General features: G+C 49.4%; 1 protein-coding gene across 5 annotated transcripts in view; it reads right to left on the reverse strand.

Annotated features, from left to right (window-relative positions):
* Nucleotides 1–23,283, reverse strand: part of DNAAF8 (dynein axonemal assembly factor 8) — a 119,469-nt gene that overhangs the window by 69,620 nt on the left and 26,566 nt on the right. For all 5 annotated transcript variants that reach the window (XM_075899063.2, XM_075899067.2, XM_075899060.2 and 2 more), the window contains 3 exons: nucleotides 8,495–8,689; nucleotides 6,234–6,389; nucleotides 469–663 (listed from right to left, as the gene is read on the reverse strand). In XM_075899063.2, the coding sequence (XP_075755178.2) occupies nucleotides 469–663; nucleotides 6,234–6,389; nucleotides 8,495–8,689 (546 nt within the window). The remainder of the gene's footprint in view (nucleotides 1–468; nucleotides 664–6,233; nucleotides 6,390–8,494; nucleotides 8,690–23,283) is intronic.

A 23,283-nucleotide genomic window follows, 5' to 3' on the forward strand; every position in this document is an offset into this window, starting at 1 on the left:
GCAAGCAGTGGAAGTGTTAATAATGCCGCTGAAGATAAGCGGTTTTGTCCCACTTTTCCACTTATTTCCTTGAGCCAACACAGTACGATTGTGTAACAACACTAACACATTGTTATGAAGAGAGCTGATCAGCCTTGGCTAGGCGTAGGATGCATCAGTACAGGCATACATTATTAAGCAGCATTGCAAGCATTCCATTTATTTGCCTCGGCGAAATAAAAATAAAGAGACGTACTCGTTACAAAATAGACCTGTCCATGCTTTGGCTAATGCTTGGATTTGGCACCCATCAGGTCCAGAGCGTGCTGGACCAGAGAGGCCCAACTTGTACTAAGTAAGGCTTAGAAACAGACCCTAAGCCCCCCTCTCCCTCGAGCACAGGAAAAGATTACTAATGGGATGAAGCCGACACTGGTTACTGGCCCTAGTCATGGTAGAGGACAGAAACGCACAGCTCACAGGCAGTACCTTAGGGTCAGGGTTAACAGCGGTGATGCAGCTGAGCCGTACAACGGGAATCTCTGGAAGGAGTGGGTATAGCTGGCTCTGGAGGTGACTGGTCAGTTCTCCGTGCCACCAGATAACACTTGACAGCCATGTATGCGACAGGTAGGTAGAGATCTGCTGGTAAAAAATGGATGTTCCTCGAAGGTCGTCCTTAGCCTGCAACCAATGACATTTGATTCAAGTTAACAGTGCACTGCAAGAAAGCAGCACATTTTCTTTCCAAGAAGCCTTTCATACACATGGTGCATGACTGGAGGTAAGTGGGAGAGGAAGAGAGTATTTACCACTGTTCCCAGTGCAGACCAGCAATTATACTTCCAGCTTTGCCACTGAAACCTGGCTGGCTATCTTCCCATCACCTGTCAACCTGCCCCCACCTCAGCTCATTTGAATAACAAATTGTCCTTCATTTAGCTCTCTCTGCCCAAACCAGCCTAGCAAATAAATGCAGTACAACTGAATGGGAGCAGGTGGGCTGGGCCTAGCATGGAGGAGAGACCTCAGTTCAGCATGAAGGTACAGAGGAGGTTGCGAGCTCCAGAGGAAGGGAGATGAAGAGGGCCCAGGCAGGCGTAGCCGAGTTTTTCACCTGCTGAAGTGGCACGGATGCCCAAAAGGCTGGGAGCGGGATGTGATTGATAGCATGCTTCAGTTGTTTTATACCTAGACTTTACAGCCAATCGAAGTTAACGCCAAGGCTGCTCTCCATAATAAAGCTTTATAGCTAACCAAGCCAATCATTTCAGTCGTTCTGGCCAAAGGGCGATGCTATGAATCTCAGAGTGTTCTATAACCAAGGGTGACCACTAACTTTCTTTTGGCCACTTGTTCTGCAGCCCGGGGGTGATTGCATTGTATAAATCTTTGTGAAGGTGCACTGCTTAATTATAACCAGATTCTGCCTTTCTGAAGCAGAGAGGAAACTATTTCATTAAAGGGAGCATCAATCAGTCTAATGCTGTATAATATTCACTTGAGAAACCTTTCACGAGGCTATTTTACTGTCTGAACTGTGCTATTCATTTGATTTTTTAATAAGATTGTTATGAAAATCACTGCAACCCAACTTCATTCTGCGCTGTTGGAAAGTTACAGATATCTTTCGTTCCCACTCTAAACCCACTTGTTCCTCCAATGTGGTTCTCAATAACTAGAGAGAAGAGTTTACCAGTTAGGGTCCAGTTTGTAAATGATCAGGATTAATGGTTATAAAAAATGAGCTGGAGTTATCTGGCGTTGCTCAGTCCCGCTTGCCGCCGGCCAATTCGCTTCCCGCCAGCCCTGCTTCCTGCTGGCCAGTTCTCCTCCTCCCGATCTCCCCCGCTCCCGTAGGCTGCCCCCGACCCCAAACTCTCCCAACCAGATCCGCTGCCCCTCCCCCTCCCCCGACCAGCTCTGCTTCCCACCAGCTGCCCCCCGTGATCTTCCCTGGTCAGCTCCACTATCCCCATCCCGGCCAGCTCTGCTTCCCAGCCCCACCCCTTCCTCCCAGCCAGCCCTGCTCCTCTCCCGGACAGTTCCTCCCCCACCATCCTTGATCAAGCGTGTCTGTTTTTTTTTTTTTTAGACTACCTGATAACCGTAGCCACGGGGGGCAGGGCAGGTGCCTGAGCCGTTGTGCGCATGGGGGTGGGGCGAGTCCTGGACGGCGCTGGGGGCCGCAGGTGGCAGCCATGTGACCCAGGGTGGGCAGGGCTGCCCCTGCCCCGCGGTGTGGCAGGTTATTTTTTATTTTTACCGGTTGAAGTCGGGCCTGATGGGGTCCAAATGTACCTTAAAACCTTCTCCTGGAGGAAAGGTTATCCCAGGGAAAGTTTGGTTGCGGTAGCTCTTATAGTGTCCAAGTTATTAGAGCACAAACATACAAATATTCTCCTTTATATATTAGATACCTTCTCTCTTGCATCTGTTCAGGTACCTTCAAACAAAAGCACAAGCTGCAAAGGTTTCAGACTAAGTCCACAACTCGTTCAATGACTCCCCGGAAGTTATTTTCATGCACCACAAAATGGTTTAGTGTTAGCAAGTGTATAGGAAATAACCAGACTGCTTTTTTTAATGGAAGCCTGACTAACTGGAAACACAGTTTAAATTCTTAAAGAGCACGTGTCATAAAAATCTCATTCCCATCAGACACACTTCTAAATGAATCCGCTTTATCAAGATGCAAAGGTTGCAAGAGATAAATGTGTCATCGCTGGATCTGACAACTCCAGGGCCCTGATCTGTGTTGGGAATGGGTACACCTGTCGAGTTTCAATTCCTTCTTTGGAAGGGGGACAGGAACTGGCCCCCCAAAAGCTACCCTAGCAGATGGCAGAGGGGGACATATTTTGAAGGTCTGCTTGATTTACAGACTAGATTTCCTAACAAAGGATGCTGTCATGGTTGAGCGACCGAAAGGCGGATCTGTCTAAGACAGCAGTTCCTTCCTCAAGGAGCCTGTTGTTGTATTTTTATTCAGAAACCGTTAGACCTTGGGCTAGAGAAATAAAATGTGGTTAACAACAAAAGACCTGTGGCTGCCTATGAAATGCCCAGCAAGCAGAAAGCAGAAGGCTCAGGAGATTGGAATGGACAGTTTGTCCTCTCTGGGTTGCTCACCCCAACTTGGTAGTGCCTGAAAAAGCCATTATCATCCAATGGCCTCTGTGAAACAAACAGGATGTTTCAGGCCGGTTCACAGTGGCCCAACGTCCTCCCTGCATGAGGCTTGCTTGAGGGTGATGCTCTGCCGCACTTATAATAATGGTAGCTAGCGCTGATTGCAGAGGTGGATGTTGGGCCACTGTGAACCGGCCTGAAACACCCTGTTCGTTTCACGGAGGCCATTGGATGATAATGGCTTTTTCAGGCCCACTCTCCTAAGTGCAAGAGTCCCACAGCCCTCTTCCTGGGACCCATGTTAATAATTCAGCCCTTCCATCCCTGCCGAGAGCAAGTTTGGCAGTTCCGTGTGGGTCTGGGAGCACCTCTCTCTTCTTTCTCCGCCCTCCAGGAACAACCCTCTCAACAGAGCTATGGCAGCCTTTTATCAGGCCAGGTGCCCATTAGCAGCCTCTGAGGCAGGTAATTATACTACAGATGGGCCAAGAGGGGCTTGTTCTCCTTGAAGAAGACCATCATAGGTAGACTGGGCCCTGAGCCGTCTTAAAGGAGCAGTCACCTGGTGACTCAAAGACTCGGCCATCACAGCTGGCAATCAAGCCAAAGTGACAGGAAATGCAAGGCCCAATGGGACAGAATGTCTCACTCAACCTACAAGATGTCCCACCATGTCACTCCTGGGCAGCTGGTCACCCCGCTACATTTGCTCTGTGGGTTGAACTAGGTCCTCAGCTTCCAGGACTAGCAATCCACTGCCTTTCATCAGCACTATCTGCATGAAAGAATTTTAAAAGAAAACAAAACATTGCAGTCCACTCCGGCTGACTCGATGGAAATCAGACACTACTGCAATGGCCTCAGGAGCCCGACACACAGGAAGACCGACATTTCCTCCTTGGCAACATAGGGATACTAAGTCGTATCTAACAGTCTGCAGCCCTGTCGCTAACGCATGAACTACGGATTACTCAAGCCACGGACATTAAAATGGCAAGCTGTCAGGGTGCTAGACTTTAACTTTGACCATGACCTTCTGTGCCTGTTTGTAGATGATCTAAAAAAAGGTGACAACTCACATTGCCCTCGAATCTCACAACCAACAAAGACAAGCTGTGTTACGGGGAACCAAGTTCTTTTCCTGGCCAGGAGAATGACTATGAGATTTTGCACAGCAAATTAAGCTAAGCCCCGGTGACTGACTGTCATTGTTTCCGTAAGAAACGGCGAGAATGGGGAATGGTAAGAATCACAAGAGAGGAATATTGTTCTCTCATGTTGCCAGGTAAAAGACGACACGTTAGCACTGCAGCATGAGACTAGCAAGCGAGTCTGAACAGTGAAACCTGCCAGCTTTCTCTCCAGCAATAGCTGTGGCTGATAAGGAGAACAATAAGAGAGGCAGCAGAGAGTTGCTTTTGTTTTCATTGTCTTGGTTCCCATCAGCTTACATGGTTGACAAGGGACCGAAGAGCAGCTGTACAAGTGTCTGGAGAAAGCAGGAATAACAAAGGTCAGTGTTGCTGGGATGGCATACGTTGGAGCCTCTAATGAGAAGAGGAAACATCAGCTGTGACAGGCCCAGTTTCAAGAACAGGGTTCGACGGGCTCACGTGTTCACTGCTGTGTGCATTGGCTGAGCGGGGCAGCAGCGGCAGCGCATGCAAGCAGGGTGGCAGGCCTGCTCCAGGGTTTATTTCGGGGATGGAAGCACTATGCAGCACGCCCGGCCAATGTGGGATAAAATCACCCCCCGTCCCTGACCCCACCAAATGTTCAGCGCAGGCTGGGCCTGGAGCCTGCAAAACACGTGCAATTATGTGACCTCCAGATGGCATTTTGAGTTTGCTCGGTGTCGATGCTCTGATTGGCTCGGAGGCTGGGTGAGCAGAGAGCATCCAGGCCAGGCACGGGGCTGGGGGAGTCTCTTCACCGCCCATTTGCTTGCATTTCCAACTGTTTACTTTGGATCCAGTGGCCTAAGGCAGAAAGAGTGTAATGCCCTGAGGCTGTTCAGCAGGCTGCCTCTGCTTGCTCTCCAGGCTGCTTCCCACTACAAATGCCCAGGCACCGCTAAGAGGGCATTGATCGCGTATCTGCGAAGCTTAGCTCAGAGCCAGCATGGGAAACTGAGTCCTTCCCGCTCACAGGCAGCCGGCTCCTCTGCTGTGACCGAGGCACACCCCCCACAGCTAAGTGGCGACAGTGCAAAGGGGGTTCTCGACGCACATCTGCACCTCCCCTCCTTTGATCCGGAGGTGACGATGTGCCAGGCTGGCTCTCCGGTGCAAGTCAGAACAGCAGGAGGGTTGTTCATGGCTCATGGTGGCTGCTAGGGATTGCCAGGATCCAGCCATGCCTCCTTTTCCCTGGCCGCATCAGTAGCCCCTAAATGGGAGCATCCCCTCTGGCCAGCTACCCCATCTTCAGACCTGCTTGTGCCACAGAAAGCCACCAGTCCCTGCCACGGTAGCAAAGGGCCAGGCCAGTGTCTCAGCAGGGATTCCCTGTAGAACATTCATTCAAACAGGTGTCTTTCCGGAGACAGGTGCCCTGGGACACCATGGAGCAGTGTGTTTCCCAGACATTCCTGGCTACATCATGCAGCAAGAAAACAGCTCAGGGACTAGATCCCCACCTCCCATTGAACTGAGCAGGGACAAGGCAGGACTTTGGACTCCAAGGCCTGGGAATTGAACAGCAAGGCAATATGCCCTCTCCGAAGCAACATTTTCACATAGTAAAAATACAACCGCAAAACCACCCTGCATGTCAAGCACGTTTTCCCTATTTGATCGCTGGGGAAAGATCTCTCCACTGGGCAACTCATCTGCAGCAAACAGGCAAAGAGTCATTGATGTATGGGACTGGGTTCTGAGCTGCAGGTTTCAAAGCAGCACAGATGAGAGGAGCAGAGTGGCTGAAAGTCACCTGTCTGTTCCCTCCCTCCTAAGCTGGCTGCTCCTGGTGTGATTTAGAGCAGCCTCAGGGCTGTTCTAAACTAGGCTGGCTCCCCGCTCTCAGCTGGAGTCAGGACAGTCAAATCTAGTTCTTAATAAATAGCACCAGGACACGTCCACGGCATTTTGAGGTAATGGACTTATCAAAATGTTGCCACTCACTTTGTGCTTCCGGATTTTGGTGGGGTTCTGCGCTGGAGAGTCGTCTGTTGGAATCAGGCAAGCGTAGAGCGCCAGCCCATCCTCCCGCCACACCTGCTGTAGACCCAGCACCTGAAATGGAACGCTGGGGCCACCTTTCACTTTCAAGGGAGAGACCTGTAAATTCACAGGAACAGATGCTTTCATGTTACTCACAGCTGCACGAGAGCCTTTTCAGACAGGGACTGACAATGGCCCTTGATCTCACTCTGCTTCCCTTGAGTGGAGACAGCCTGTGCTGAGTAACCCTGGGCGTAGCCTCGCGGGATTAACTGAATAGCCACAGTTTAGCCAACAGTAACTGAATCAAGGCCAAATTAAATAGGAATGATATGTAGGCGGTGATAGGTCAGAGGATTTATCTTCCCAGGAAGGACCCCAATAATCTGCAAGCTCTGCACCCAGCTCTGCAAGAGCAAGAGACGTTTTGCTTGTATGGACTCCCTCGCTTAGCCAGAAATGAGAATGGAGAGTCCCTGTCAACACTGTGCTGCAGGCTGCAAGCCCACAGCAGCGCTCTCCACTGCCTTTATTAACGATAATGAGATCAATAGAATCTCTGCTCAAAATCAATGCCAAGTGATTATGTCATTATAAGGAGCTAGCACAAAGTTCTTTAATAAGCCTTCATATTCCCCATAATGATCAGTCAAAGCCACAGTGCATCAGGCACTCTCCAGTTTTACTTAGACAGAGGCTGGGTTTTTTATAAAAACAGACTGTATTTTTTGTTGCACAGGGATACATTCTATTTTTTAACGTACAGATTTAATCTGAAATGGGAAGGCTATAATGCCAGCCTGATAATGAACACCAGGTACCAAGAATAGCAGCTTATTTCCAAAGACTGAGCTCTGGACTCATAAACGCCTTATTGGCCAAGACAAGAGCTGTAAGGCTCAGGAAGTCCTGCTGAGGTATGATGAATTCAGCACATGGTCTGCAATGAGAGATCTCGCTATTCATGGTGGGAAGGAGACTAAAAGGAGCCCTGTCAACCAGGGAAATAAGAACAGAAGAACAGGCTTCTTGGGTCCAGCTAGCCCCATATCCTGTCTTCTGACAGTGGCCAATGCCAGGTGCTTCCAAGGGAAAGAACAGAAGAGGGGCAATTATCAAGAGAAATGAATAGGGAGCAGGTTTAAAACAAACACGTTTTTCTTCACATAGCGCAAAGTCAACCTGTGGAACTCCTTTCCAGGGGATGTTGTGAAGACCAGGACTTGAACTGGGTTCAAAAAAGAGCTAGATAAATTCATGGAGGTTAGGTCCATCAATAGTTATTAGCCAGAATGGGCAGGAATGGTGTCCCTTCCCTGTTTGTCAGAGGCTGGAAATGGGTGACAGGAGAGGGATCACTTGATGGTTACCTGTTCTGCTCACTTCCTCTGGGGCATCTGGCATTGGCCACTGCGGGGAAACAGGACACTGGGCTAGATTGTTTGTTTTAAATCTGCTGACCTCAATGGGAATCTCTCCCATGGCTTCAAGCTGAGCTCCATCGGGGCATGTCTGGCTCGGCCATTGTTTGCAGTGTTGGAGGAAGGAGAAGTGTTAAGACAGTGGTCCCCAACCTTTTCAGGTTGTCGGGCGGCAGGGGGCGTGGCCGTTCGCCCGCTGGGCGCCAGGGGGCGGGGACACTTGCCCGCCCGAGGGGCGGCCCCCCCCAGCCGCATGCCCGGGGGCGGGGCCCCCCCCATAGCCACGCGCCCGGGGCCGGCGCGCCCCCCCCGTAAGCGCCGCGCGCCCGGGGGCGGGGCCAAGGCCGGGGCCGGCACTGGTGCCGGTGCCAGGGCACGCGCAGCGCACCCGGGGCTGGCACCTGCCGCACGCCCAGGGGCAGGGCCAGCCCAGATTGCTCCGTGGGCGCATGTGAAGAGCCCGGCGGGCGCCATGGCGCCTGCGGGCACCGGGTTGGGGACCACGGTGTTAAGAGGATGATGGCATTAATGGCTATAAGCCAGGATGGGTAGGAACGGTGTCTCTAGTGGGAGATGGTAGGGATCATGTGAGGATTCCCTGTTGTGTCCCCTCCCTTGGGGCATCTGGCACTGGCCACTGTGGGCAGACAGGACACTGGGCTGGATGGGCCTTTGGGCTGAGCCAGGCTGGCCGCTCTTCTGTTATGTTCTTATGATACATTTTTGCTCCTGCCTTGATGTTTGCTGGTGAACAAAATGTGGGGAGCCCGCTTCTGAAGCACGTCACGCTGTGTAACTCACCAGGGAGAGCAGCCAGGTAACAAGGGCATGGTAGGTGCTGGCTGCTGTCAAGACAGTGTCTGGGAAGCGTCCACTATGCTGACCACATGTGGCTACTTGTCCACAGCTGGAGAGCCAAATCGTCATGAGATGCATCTCTCCACTAGCGCTGTCTGCGCTGGGTAGCACGTTCACCGCTGGCAAATAAGAGGTTTCCTGTGGCAGGAGAGAGGGAACGTTAAAATAAACGGTGTGACGAGGCCAGAGACAGAAAACATATTTTGTTTCGGGGGTAGGGAGTTAGTCTGTTACAGAAAAAAACAACAAATGGTCTACCAGAGCATTTGATATTTAGTTTATTCAACACAACTGGGTGCCTCCATCTACAGGGATGTCCATGTCTACAGCGTCTCTTTTACATCGCGTATCCAAGAGACAGCACCTAAGACCCCTTAGCTGCATGGGGGGGCATTGATTCTGTATGGCTTGACTCCCAGTGCCACTCCCTGTAGCATGCTGGCTTCGCTCAGAGCTCTCTCGCCCAGCGCGGCTTAGCCTGGGGAAGCTAATGAGCTCACAGCCCGCGGTGATATGGCTGGAGCTATTCAGTATTCATCATCAACCTGAAGTGTTAATTAGTGATCAAGGAAATGCCCTTGAATCAAGCCTGATAAGAGCCAGAGCGCTTGTATTACTGTCTGTTCTGCCTAACAACCCTCGCTGCTCTCCCATGTACATTCCAGTGAACTCGCACTGCATCTCCTTGACTGGAACTGAGCATTGGGATTGTTCAATTAGGGAAAAGCCCTTCCCCCATCCTTTGGTTTTCAAATGCAATTCTCATACTTTTGCACTGACCATGATCAGTTTTCCAATAACATTCAGTCTGTTCTGAAACTCTGCGCCGCTCAATTCCTTACGCCCACGCTAAAACACACACTTACCTTTAATCTGTCCCTCCAGCAGCATGTGGGGAACTTTACAGGGTGTAGTAATATGAGGGCCTGAAACAAAGGCCCATGTACACAGGCCTGGTGTGAGGCCTGAGGCCTAGCTAACAATGAACAAAACATGCCTACCACAAAGCAAAGCTAAGCTGTGAGCAAGAGGCAAGGCCGCTGCTCACAGAACTCAGCACAAACAGGGCTGAGGGAGCAAAATACTAATTGGTAATAGGCCCAGGTGTAGACCAGTAATTGGTGCTAGGTACCAACCGCAAAACATTGGTGCTGGTCGTAAGTTGAAAGCACACGGCACCACCAGCTCATTAAAAAAGATCTTGGGACCCACACTCCCCACAGACACAGACACAGGTTCAGAAAAGGGTCTAAAATGACAGCATGATGGATAGAGATGATCTAAGCAGATCACGAGGCACAGGATGGCGGGTGGTATCTAGGCAGCGCGATGACTAACCTGTTTGTACCTGTATGCAAAGTGGTGTTTTGGGGGGACAGTCTTTGTCCAGCTGGGGAGCAGTGGGAGTTTCTCACTAGTTGTGCTGAGGCCATTGTTATAAGTACATGTGTAGTGATTCGGTGCAGTCAAATATGACAACTGTGACTGTACTTCGCTTAACAATAAACCTGGCCGGGAGCCTTCAGTCCTTCTCTGATCTGTGGCCTCTCGGAGTCTGCGGTGGTCATTGGGCCCACATCATTGAGCACAGCCGCAAGCTGCGTTCTGGTTCTCATCATCGACAGAGCAGGAGACCTGTCCAGACGCTGCGGCAGTAAATCGTGCCCCTACCACCCAGGGCAACACGTTTGCACACAGCACACAATTGCGACGGCACTGCATTTTCATCCCCAGCTCTCTGGGTTGTGGGTCACCGCAGTGTATCAATCACAACGGGCTGAGGCTTAGCGGATACAAGTTTGTTGGCCAACATGAACAATGCGTTCCCAAGAAAATGGCTCTAAGGCAGCGATGGGCAACCAAGGCTACTGAGCGAGCCACATGAGTGGCCCTCCTTCGTTTCAGTGGGCCGCAAGATTGAAACCAGCTGTGAGCACTAAGCATGACCCCAAGACTAGGATTACATACATTAATACAGGGCGCGCTGACTATTTCAATACAAGCGGAAATGCTTTAACCATTTGTCTATTAATAACACTGTCATCCACTTCAACTATAATAAAAAAGAAACATTTACACTTCCTTTACAATATCAAATCCCTGCCTGACCTCTTCTGCCTCTCCCCTCCAAAGTGCATCTCTGCTCCTCCCCCTCTCTATCTAGCTTGAACACTGTGAATCAGCTGATTTGCAGCATTCAAGCTCTGGGGCAGGTAAGTGCGGGGCCCCCCGGACATGAGAGGCATGGGGGGACGGGGCAGAAAAGGGGTGCACAGGCCGCACGTGGAACCCCAATGGGATGCCTGAGGGTCAGAGGTTGCTCACCTCTGCTCTAGTGGATCAAACGATGCTGTTTGTAGACAGTTCTTGGAAAGGAGAGTTGGCCTTTTTCTAAATTTCCTTTCAGTGAATCCATATATTGGATTGGAAACCAGTTCTTATTGCTCTAAATTGGCAGGTCCTGTGGAGATTTTTAGATGGTTGGATGTTATGGGGAAGGGGGCAGATCAATCTGAGACCTTTCACCCCTAAGGAGAGGACTGGACTGGCCTGGTAACAAATGAAAGCTGTCACCAACTAATGGTTTCTAGGTAAATCTAGTGGATCTAGCGGGGTGTCCTTGTTACGTAAGAGCAGCTGCTCTTCTTTGCACAGTGAGTTCACCTTTCGGTCCTTTTGGGGGTTTCTCCCAGTTAGGAGGGAGGGCCATTAGAGGAGATCTTTGTATAACTATATCGTTTACGTGGCTAAACTGAAGCTTTTGGACTCCAGGGCTCTCAATCTGCCATGAAATGCACACTAACGTTGTGTAAAGATGAAGCTAAAGGTCAGATCTTATTGTGAGACAGTCTTTGGGGTGTTAAACAGAGTCCCTAGCAGTGAGGACTGAATCAGAGTGTAGTCCATCCACACTGAAGAGGAGCAAGGCGGCTTCCTGATGAACGAAATAAAGAGGTATCTTTTATGTGTAGGGGTTGTGGATGGAAGCAGTCTCATTCCATACCGGATAGAGGATTCATAAAACAGTAGCTTGCAGCCAAGTCTACATTTATCTTTCTATGTCATCCTCCGCGCATCCTGGAGCATGGGGATTTAACAGGCAATCCCTGATGAGTGGCAAATTACCGACTGCAGAAATTGTCTGCCAAAAGATGCATCAGCTGTACATTTGTAAATGTGAACTGATTTCTAGGTACTTTAGCAGCCTTGGCTAATTCCTCTAATGAAGTCACTATTCTCTCCATATTGAAACAGCTCCAGCCTCGCATGACCCCATACAGTACACAGCATTCGTGTGCAGAAAAAAGAAGGAGGGAGGGAGAGGAGCCCGGATGGGGCACGCATCAGCATTGCCATGTGTCTGTTTTCATAAGCCTGCAAACGGGACAGCACTGTGCTTTAACCAGCCAGGAAATGCAGTTGTTCCCCATTAGCCATCATGTCCATCTCTCCAGTGAAACACAGCTAACATTCCTTCAAGGCTTCCTAAACTCTAGCGTTGGATGAAGACATATTGGAAATGTCAAGTGTTTGTTCTTTCCCATTCTTTGGGGAAAGGAGAAAACAGTGGCAATACCATCTGTTAGTCGATTTCAAACTCCACATTAAATTGTGGAATAAATCCTGCAATCAGCCCGAGACCTGCTTTTATCACTGCCGACTAGAAGCAACGCATAAGAATGAGAAATTGTTTGAATTTCCTGTATTAAGCTGGCAGAACACACTGTAATTAGGATGGCAACAGTTAATAATGAAAAGAATAGCAAGATTGACGTTAATGGTTCGAATGGTCTTTCTGTGAATGCACTTTAGAACGAGACTCACAGTTGATAACAGGAGTGGTTTTCAGAATATTAACCAGCCTGGGGTTACTGAGCTGAGAAACAGGACCACTCTGGGATGGTACAGAGATTTTCTGACCTGAACCATGCTTTAGATTATTCAGACGGATGAGGTATAAACCCCCAAAGTGGATCATTCTAAAACACTGCCAAAATAGGACTGCGGGGATTCAAGGATTTGAGAAACAGAGGCTGTATTAGCTGCTAATATCCCTTCTCCACAGCTCTCCAATTGGGTCCAGGCATTGCATATTGTGTTAGGCTGTTGAAATTGAAAGCAGACGTTCCCTTGCTAGGAATAACTTCTTTTCTCTGCTATTATTCTTAGCCCCTAGCTTGAAACAGATCATCTCTCCTGCTTGGAAGTCTGATAAGATTTGGAATCAGCCATTCTTCTCTCCATGGGAGCCCGAGAGTGCTAAAGCCTGCCTGGGTCTATGCAAGGGCACAAGAAGGGGAAGAGTCCCAGAGGAGTCACTCAGCAATGATTGCAGTGTGGAGGGGCAGGTGGGATCCCCTTGGTGCACACGGCCATGCTCAGCACAGGACCCAGAGCAGGGGGAACGGCTTTATAGCAGCTTCATGTTCCCCCAATCGTGGGGCCAGGAGGGACTGGGTCAACCTCAGGTGCAATTCACAGCAGCCCCCGGGCTGCTATCCCCCAGTGCCTGATAAACAAGGTGGGAATAGCAGTTGTCCATATACGTCCCTCTCCGGCTGGCCACTTCCTTGGTATCCCCCATGCTGGAGTCAGGAAGGGGTGTGGTATGGAGCCAGCTCCATTGGCTCTATCCCACTTGTGTCTCATTCACTCCCAGGGAATCCTCAGCAGCCCCGGCAGGGCACTTTGAGGGCTTCTTTGTGCCACCAAAGCAGCACAAAGAAACCAAACCAGATCCAAGGCCCAAGGAGCGCACTGGCAGATCTATACTGCTTGTGCCACTGGCCTTGTGTCTGGGCAACAAGGCTGTGGTTACAGGGCAAACGGATGTGCTTGGCCCCAAATTCACATGCGCTTCTGAGCTCTGCAGTGAACAGATGGCTCCACTGCAGTCAGCAATTGCACCTGAGGACAGCAACCAAACGCAGAGCGCTGTCGCAGGTTACTTGGCCTGGCCAGTGATATCCTCTCGGTGGTGTCTGAACCTCCCCTTGCTGGATGCGGATGGTACGTGCCGCTGCCCTGGCTGTGCCGTCTTTCTGATGTGATGCCAGGATCAGGCTCAGCATGGACTCTCTTGACACTGTTTCTGGAAGCACAAGTCCCGTTGGCTGCCCCTGAGCTACTAGTTAGGAGACAACCCTTCCCGCCCGGCCAGTATATTTCTACTCGGACTCTGAGAATCGTTGGGAAGGGATCAGAAGGGCCAGCCTGTGATCAGTGAACCTCAGACAACAGCTCCCAAATGCTGTGATGCTCTTCAGAATGATTTCCAAACCCCGAAGATACAAAAGCAGCCCGGAAAGCTCACGGTATTTCCTGCTTCCACCTACTGCAAGAGTCCTCCCTCCGAATGTTCTTCCGTGCCAGCAGATGTGATGTGAAAGAGCCTCATTTGGCACATCTTATCTTCAGCATCCTTCAGTGAAAATTCCCATTTTCCACACTCTCGCACTCAGTTAACACATTACAGGCCTGATTCTCGTCCACCCTACATGAGAGGAAATCAGGAGGGACTCCGTCAAAGTAAGTGGGAACAGAAGCAGGCCAAACAGCGCCTGGCTCCCTCACAGCGCTTTTCATCCGGAGATCTCAATGCACTATTCATGCAAAGCCAATAGCATCATCATTCCTGTTTTACAGGCACGGAAACTGAGGCATAAGGAAGGAAAATGACATGCCTACAGTCACCCAGTGGCAGAACTGGGAGGAGAAGCCCTGTCTCCTGTCCCAGCCAAGTGCCCTATTCACTAGGCTCCACTGCCTCCTGAAGCATCTACTGTCTTTATATACTTCTCTTATTCCATTAATAACACGGCACTGAGCCAACACTATGCAAATTGAAATACACCCATAACCTAGGTACAGTCCAGTAGTTGTAGCTTTCACCATCACGTTTTCCTGTTCATGTTTTTCCTTCCCTTGTTGCTGTGAGAGAGACTTGCACAAAGGAAGGGCGAGAGTAACCCACTAGAAGAGCTTCACATGGCCGCCGGGATTAGTCACCAGAACAGCTCAGTCTTCTGTGCCCTCGCCACACGCCTGTGGGGAAGGGAAGGGCTGCCCTTCCCCTTGGACAGAACTGAGCCTCGCTCAAAGACCCTCAGGGAGCCTGTGGTGGAGCAGGATGTACCTGGTTCCCTAGACAAGGAAACAAAAGGGCTGTTGAATACACAAAGTAATCCCAGGTGGAAAATGAAGACAGACGTTTTCCCTTTGATGCGTGTAGTCATGGAACCAGCTCCTCTTGTGAAGTGAGGTGACGAGGCAGGGACATCTGCCTTTGGGAGGGTTACCCTGGTACAAAGGGTCTGAGGCTCTCATGCCATCTCCCATCTCGCTGCAGAAAGGGGCGTGAGCAGTAATGCTGTAAGCGATGCTGAAGTCCTGACCCTGCACACAGCCCCACCAGGATTAGGGGAGGGCAAAGGGAAGTCGGCCCATCAACTCATGACGTGGTACTTGTAGTGTCAGCAGGTAAAACAGTTTCACAGAGGGGTGTGATTATGAAGCCGTGTCCCTGCGAGAAAGGCCAAGCCTGCGATGGAGGGCAGGGCACTGAAAATGGAATGACCACTCCACACGCAGCCCTACCCGAAACCATCACAGAGGGCTAGCTGGGTACATGTAGCACCTTCCAAACGATGCTCCTCCGAGACAGCGTAAGCCCCATCCAGCGTGGTGAGGAGCACTGCGGCGGGGTGCCAAGTGCCCGCACCTCCCACCGGTCTCACTGGGAGCTGAGGGCCCTCAACACTTTGCTAGATGGAGCCTTGTTTTCATCTGCAAGGACCAATCCGTGCTGCTGACATTCCCAGTGTGTCTGGTATGACTTCGGCTGGGAGCTCTTGGGAGGGGGCGGGACATGACTTATCTCTGCGCCTGATCCCAAGGGGTGCTGAGCGCCCGTGCTGACTTCAGAGGGAGGGCTGTGTAGCTGCGTCAGGCTGCACCCTGAGCACCTGCTTTGTACCAATCCTAACAACAGGATTCTTCCACTCTGCTACCCCAGCTAGACGGTCTGAAATTCCTAGGAGCAGCACAGTCCTTGTGGACAAGGCTTCTCTAGTTGGCACGAGGATTTTATTATGGCAGCACCTAGCGGCCCCAGGCGAGATTCCCCCCATCACGCTAAGCACTGAACGGAAACCAGCGCTCGTACTGCTCCCCAGGATCAAAGAGATAGTCACTGATCTGCCCCAGCCAAGGTGATAGAGTTTGGCCCATAGGTAACCTAGACTTCTGCCAGCTTGTCAAAAAGCAACTGCCTTATGCAGACATAATTTCTGCCTCACTTGCCCCCTTGCAGATGGGAGCTAGGGGTTAGCTAATTAACGGGTTGTGCTATTGCTTGCTCTTCAAATCTACCTTGACAACTCTGCAAATGGGAATGGGAAAGTATTTAGGGACCTCTACTGGCAGCAAGCGCCGCATGGACGCAGTCCTGGAAACAATATTCCTTTCACTTGTAGTAACCTTCCCCTTAAGCAAAAGCAACAAATGTTTCCATCTGTCAAGATCTGCCATGAGTATATTTAATAATGGACCGACAGTCATTTTAATTACTCCCAAGATGGACCAAGGAACATAAAGGACTAAATATTTCATAGCTTTCTATGAGCCATTTCAAAGTCCTATTAGAGAAAAAGGGACTGAAAAGAACCCCAGTCCTGGAAAGACCTCAGATTTCAGCCACTCCACAGCAGAGCTGGGAAGTGATATAGACAAAGCCAAGGGCTCCTGCAAGGGCATTCCACTAGGCAAGGCTCAAGACACAGAGGGCAACTTCCCTCCCCAAACCTGCCACCCGCTGCTGTGCCATGGTACAAGCATGGGGGACAATGGAGGATGTGCCCAGTGTGGGTGGCGAGTGTTACTGCCACACAGATCTGAGTCAGCACAAAGCAGCTTGCACCCAAATCAAGCAGTACGATACACACTCTTGTTTCAGCCTGTTCTCGGTGGGCCTGGGACCCCCAGGACATGGCCTGGAAGCCGGCCTGCTACAGCCTTGTGTGAACTCGCCCAGAAGAATCTAGGGTGAGGTTCCCTTGTGAACCGGTGACCTCGGCAGGCTATGCGAGTGCACCCTCTAGCATTAGCATTGCTGGGCTCTCACACCAGCGTAGGCTGGACCTGTGTGCGGTTCTGACTAGGTAAGCAGGAGCGCACACCTTGCAAAAGAAGAGCTCCAGTAGGCACTTGCCAGGAGCCCAAGAGCCTAAACTAATTTGCATAGACCTCTGCAACCCAGTTCAGGAGCTGGTGTCAACCTGCCTTCGCCCAGCCATGCCTTGAAACCTGTCTCAGTGCACGACCCTCCCCCTCCACACCCGATCACTTGGTGTCGCATTTGATTTTCCTGGTTTCCTGTTCGCGCCTTCCACCTGCCACCTTCTCTTTGCTCTCTGCCTTCTCTCCCCTTCCTTGCACCAGCTGGTCCCTCCCTGTTCTTCTGTGTCCCTGCCTCTGCCCTGCCATTAACCCCCTCCCTCCTCTCTATTCTCTCCCGTTCCCCAGTCTCAATTCCTGTCCCAGGGTGATGGGATGAGACATGGCATCTTCCCCCAAGGGCCAGGCCATTGCAGCCCAAAGAAGAGGACAGTGCTGTGGGCAGCTCTGCTTTGTTCTCCCAGGCCCCCAGCTGGCAAACTTGCTCTTGTCACAGGCCTCAGTTACCCAGCAGGGACCGGATCTCGCTTCTCAGCCAGCAGATTGTTGGCTGGTAGGGACAGACAGGACGTTCAAGAGAACGTTCTGGTCAGCGTGCTCTCGCCGGCACCCTTCTCCTCTCCCAGCAGCAGCCAGCTGCCTGCAGCCTGGAACGGACACAGGGAATCTGTTTTGAAGAGTGTATCTTTGGGACTCAGTGCTGCAAGCCCCCAACAAAGACTGTCTTCAGTCCAAAGCTACAGCGAAAGAAGTTCTACTTGCCACGCCCGTTTGGTCATACTCAGCTCTGGTTCCCCCTCTCTCCTTCTGGTGCTACACTCTGCTCCCTCTCCTCTCCTGCTAGCTTGCTTTCAACCCTGAGGTATACTGACGAGGTGCACGCTGAAAGGAAGAGCAGGCAATTAAGGGCTGACAATCAGGCACAGTTCCCAAACGTGAGAACAAGCCGACTGTCTCCCAAGCAACGGGGCTCTCACCCTTCCTTAAGTTACTTAACAAAGCACTGGAGAATGTACTATAGGCAGCAACCAGACTCGTCAGCTCTGCACATGTAACTGGCTGCTGCTTTGAGTGTGGAAACCTGGAGACAGAGGAAGATTGGACAGTGAGTTAGGTTGCCTGCCTGGGTCTAGAGATTCCTAGATTCAGTTCCTGCTCCATTTCAGATTTCACATATGGCAAAAGTCATTTTGTCTCCATGCCTCAGTTTCCCATCTATGAAATGGGAATACAATGTCCTCACCTTGCCTGGGTGCCACAAGGAGAAATGTATTAAAGATTATGAAATGCATAGATACTATAGCAATGGGAACACATACATACAGTAGGTTCCACTGAATAGCAATGCTGATACAACTTTGGCTTAATGGCTACACATCTCCTTGGCCTCTGAGGACAGGACAAGAAGCCAGGGGCTTAAACTGCAGCAAGGGAAGTTTAGATTGGACATTAGGAAAAGCTTCCTGCCTGTCAGGGTGGTTAAACACTGGAATAAGTTGCCTAGGGAGGTTGTGGAATCTCCATCACTGGAGATATTTCAGAGCAGGTTGGACACACGCCTGTCAGGGATGATCCAGACGGTGCTTGGCCCTGCCGTGAGGGCAGGGACCTGGACGCGATGATCTCTCGAGGTCCCTTCCAGTTCTAAGTGTTCTAGGATTCTATGATATTGCTGGGAACCAATCAGAGCAGGGTTAATGGGATTAGGGCATTGACTTATTGGTAACTTTAATTGGAACAAACGCCCCAGCTTCAGGCCAGTGTGTGAGGCTGCAGCCAGAAAGGAAGTGCTAGGATTGGCTTCTCTGACTGCAGGCTGGTCACCCTGCCTGCACACAGGGCCATATGGGCAGGGAGGCAGCAGCGAGGTAAGTGGCTGCAGCCCAGCTGTTGGAACTGCATGGCACCTGCCCCTCCCCTGTCCAGGCTGTGCCCTGCTGAGGAACTGCATGCAGGGAAGGAAGCACTGAGCATGCCGAGTCCCTATCCATGGAGAGCCCTGGGGTTGGGGGTACAGTGCAGTCCCCCAGACCCCGCCCACCAAGGCAGGTTTGCTGGTTCTAGCCAAAGGAGGCGAATCCCAGAGCCTTCCCCGGCTGTAGCCTCACAACTCGGCTGGCTGCTTTTTAGCAACTGCTGGATAATAGCAACATTCTGCTGGCAAACAAACCGTCCCTAATCAGTAGAACTTACTGAATCTAAGAGACTCCTTCAGGGAATGGACTCGCTGGCTGCACTGATCTTTCCCACCCGCAACTTCAGTGATCTCCAGCTGCATTCAGAGACCCATGGAGACTGTCACAATATTCTTAGGGACCAACCCAAGCCCCAGTGAAATCCAGGGGACTCTTTCCCTTGACTTTGCTGCACATTAGCTTGGGCCTTAGAGCTCCAATTTCAGGCTGTTTGTTGGCACATGCGCCAGCTCCTTGAAAGACTCCATAGAAGGCAGGAGGGCTCGCATCTTAATTTTTTTAAAAAACAAATGGAAGTTAATATTCCATAGAAACAGAATGGCCTCCCTGAAAGAATTCTCTGTGCCATAGGTCCTGGACAGCGACCAGCTAGCGTGATTCAGGTATTACATTACTACCTCCACGGCACCCTATTGACAGTCCATGGAATGAAGGCTCTTTGGTGCCTAAATCTCTCTTGACAATGAGATGTAAGTGCCTCAGTCAGCTGGGCACTGCAATGCTGAGCACAGCAATGCCTAAACACCTGTCAAAGTCTGGGCCTTAGCATTTTGAAATGATAATTAGGTGTAGTCTGGGTGAAGCAAGCGTCACCTCAGTGGCACTTCTGCAAGACCTGGTCAAATGCCACATAAAAGCAGGACGATTGGTGATTATTTTCGACTTAGGTACCATGGTGCTGGGTGCGGTATAAAAACAGGAAACAGCTGGATAATGAGATGTTGGTAGTCTTGACTTGTTTTAATGCCTGCACCGACAGGTCACCGGTCTTCACCGTCCCACAGCTCACAGTACTGGGAACCAGAGCTAACACCACCGCAGTCTTTGCAGCCAAACTTTAAGGCCCGGATTCTCTGCTTTGACAGTCATGGCTTCCTAAATCTCAGGGGTGCAATCCTGATCCCTGGCATAGGTTAGAGCAGCCTGAGGGCATCTCTAGCTTACTGCCTACGTTCGCTAAGGAATCGCAAAGGCAGCCAAACACAGCTGGAGCACAGCATAATAAATAATAAGCTGACAGAGGAGCCAGATACACTGCCACTGTACCAGCTACTAGTTCCCCCATGCGGAAGGAATTGGTGGCTGGTCAGATCCAGCTTGTTTCTAGCCCCTTTGAGCTGGCAGCACAAGAAAATCTTAAAGCCGTACAGTTCTTGCACAGTAGATTTAACTACATGATCTCTAATTAACTTACCTTATTTTTAAGCCATTCTGGAGGTAGGGTAGTAGTGATGAATTTATTTTTTTCATTAAATGAGAGAGATTTTGGTCTTGTTTCAAACAATTGGTAAATATTTTATTAGACAAAAGAGAGGGAAACAGGGGCCATCTGGTGGCTGTTTGATGTATCACTGCAAAGTATAAACCCAGCATCACCAGAGAATGAAATCGGATGGGACTCAGAAGAGCATATACAGGCCAAGTTCAGCAGAGGAAGCAGCTCTGGCCATTTTTACAGATGTGTTTCTGAACAGAATCTCACTTTTAATTAAAAAACTATGTTAACATAACACTAAGGGCAAAATTCTGTATTCAGTTACTCCACATTCATGTTGGCGTGAGTTCAGTGGAACTATACATGTGCGCTGTGTCTACACTGCACCCCTTTTCCGGAAAAGGGATGCAGATGAGACAAGTCGGAATTGCAAATGAAGTGGGGGATTTAAATATCCCCCGCTTCATTTGTATAAACATGGCTGCCGCTTTTTTCCGGCTCGGGGCTTTGCCGGAGAAAAGCGCCAGTCTAGACGAGGTCTTTTGGAAAATAAAGCTTTTTCCGAAAGGTCCCTTATTCCTGATTTTAAGAGGAATAAGGGACCTTTCGGAAAAGGCTTTATTTTCCGAAAGACCCCGTCTAGACTGGCGCTTTTCTCCGGCAAAGCCCCGAGCCGGAAAAAAGCGGCAGCCATGTTTATTCAAATGAAGCGGGGGATATTTAAATCCCCCACTTCATTTGCAATTCCGACTTGTCTCATCTGCATCCCTTTTCCGGAAAAGAGGTGCAGTGTAGACATAGCCCAACAGTGTAAATGAAAACAGAATTGGGGCCTTGAGAATCTAATTTAAATCTACAAATTCTGATTTAGAGACACAGCAACTCAAAAATCGCACTTAAGTCAGGAAATGTCAGCTACTATTCCTGCACGCAGTCACATCAGATAACTATAACTGGAACAAAATAGACTTTGCTCTATTTTTATTTGTTTGCTTTGTGCATGTGACAGTTTTGTGTATAATCAAGTTTACCTAGGTGAAAAGCCCCATGCACCTGTTAAGAGTGGCTGAATTCTATCTTTTTGCCCTGTTTCACGAGGTAGGGCCTGATCTGGAAAAAGACTGCCCACAGAGAAATAGATTATCCCCATGAATAAAGTTACTCATCTGTGAAAATCTTTGAGGAATCATGCTCTTAGTTCGTTTCCCCTTTATAACAATAAGAAAATATCCTTCAAGATATCCTGGAATTGGCAGGCTACTCTGGGATAGCTGGCCTAGAAAGGCAGGAAGGTCCCGAGGTTAGGTTGCAAGCTTGGGCCTCTGGCATGACTTGTAGCAAACCTTAAGGAAATCATCTCATCTGTGTGTCCCAGTCCCCAATCTGAGAGGTATTGTAAGTACAACCCCGGAAAGAGCATGGTGCAGTCAGACACAACAGCACTGGGATCATCTAACCTTTGCTCGATTGGTGAAAGATCCGAAACTTCATTTTTGAAACGGACTGATTTCAGGTGGTCTTCCACTGTCTTTAAGTCAAGTAGGCTCAGTACTTCAAGGAACTCTGAAAAGCTTTTTGCTTATATTTTGGGCCAAATTCTACTTTCAGTTACACTGCGTAGAGCAAAAGTAACTTCCAGTGAGTGTGGCCCGGGAGAAGTAATGCAATATGGTTGAGGTCAGGGCTACATTTTGACAGGTAAGTTACATGTCATGATCATGCTCTCACTGTCGTCCATGGGAGTTTTGCCACCCAATCTAATGGAAGCAGGGGTGCACGGGAATCAGAAAGTGGTGCTGGAGCATGAATGGTCCTGATTTGACACTCGGGGTATGTTTACATTGCATCTGGGAGCAAGCCTCCCAGCCTGGGCCCACAGACTTGTGCTAGTGGGACTTGCATTAGTGTGTTAAAATAGTTGTGTTGCAATGCCCAGCAGGAGTCCCACTAATCCAAGTCTGTGGACCCAGGCTGGGAAGCTGAGTCACAGATGCAGTGTCCACTTAATATGCAAGATAAGTAACTTCAGAAGGCAGGTGCCTCTAATTTACCTTACATCTTTTCAATTGCTTTACCTGCAACCAAAATCCCTTCACCACCACTGCACATATGTTACCCTTGTTTTGTCCATCTACTGAAACCAAATTTGTGCAGCTCTCATTATGTTGTTGCTTAAACCCTACATGTACTTTACAGAACCATTTACATCATCACCCAAGTTAGACTTTCAAGAACACTACATTTGCTCATGCTAGGTCTGAATCCGGACCAATAGATCGAGGGCACAATTTTCAAAAGTGCCTAACTAACTTAGGAGCCAAGTTCCATATTAAAAAGTGAACTAGGCATGTAGCCGCGTGATTCTCAGTGAAAGCCAAAAGAGCTCAGACTCCTAAATGTCCAAGTCATTTCTGAAAATTGGATTGGGGGGCAGATTTTAAAGGTATGTAAGCATCTTAAGATGCTGACGTGAGAGTTTCAAAACACCCATTGAAATCAATGAGAGTTTGGCACCAACATGTTTTGAAAATCGCAATAGGTACCCAGCTGCATATTTAGGTGCCTAATTACCTTGAAAAACTCAGTCCTTACTCTCCTAAGTCACTTAGGTGTTCTTGAAAATGTTACCTCAGATCTAATGATTCTCATTTAGTCTATTGCCACCTTACTAGAAGTAGAAACTGTGAACAGAATTTGACTGAACTGGATTAAACTATGGCAAGAGTGGTGACATTAAATCTGAATTTCCTTGCTTTCAAGAGTTTCTATAAGACTTTTTATGTAACTTTCACACAGTTTATAAAAACAGTTCATTACTTTCTAATAACCTCTATGCAGGCTTCTGAGCTACTGTACTTATTATTCAATGTAATTACTGATGTACATTAGGATGGTCAGGAGTCCTGCGCTCCAAATCTGAATGTCTATCGCTGCCAAAAAAAAAAAGTCTGTAGAAAACAAATTTGATAGCGTGTTGCCCTGTCTGAGACTCCAGTTTATTCTTTGAAAAAAAATATATGTGGTGTTAGATATTTTCATTTCCAAATCTCTGAGCAACACAGCTGCCAAATTATAGCTTTAGTTTTCTGTGTCAAAACAGTCTCAGTTTTTCTGCTTCCATCTATGCAAATAAAAAAAGAAGAAAG

The sequence above is a fragment of the Pelodiscus sinensis genome, chromosome 15, assembly GCF_052426305.1.
Source record: "Pelodiscus sinensis isolate ZL-2025 chromosome 15, ASM5242630v1, whole genome shotgun sequence".
Lineage (NCBI taxonomy): Eukaryota > Metazoa > Chordata > Testudines > Trionychidae > Pelodiscus > Pelodiscus sinensis.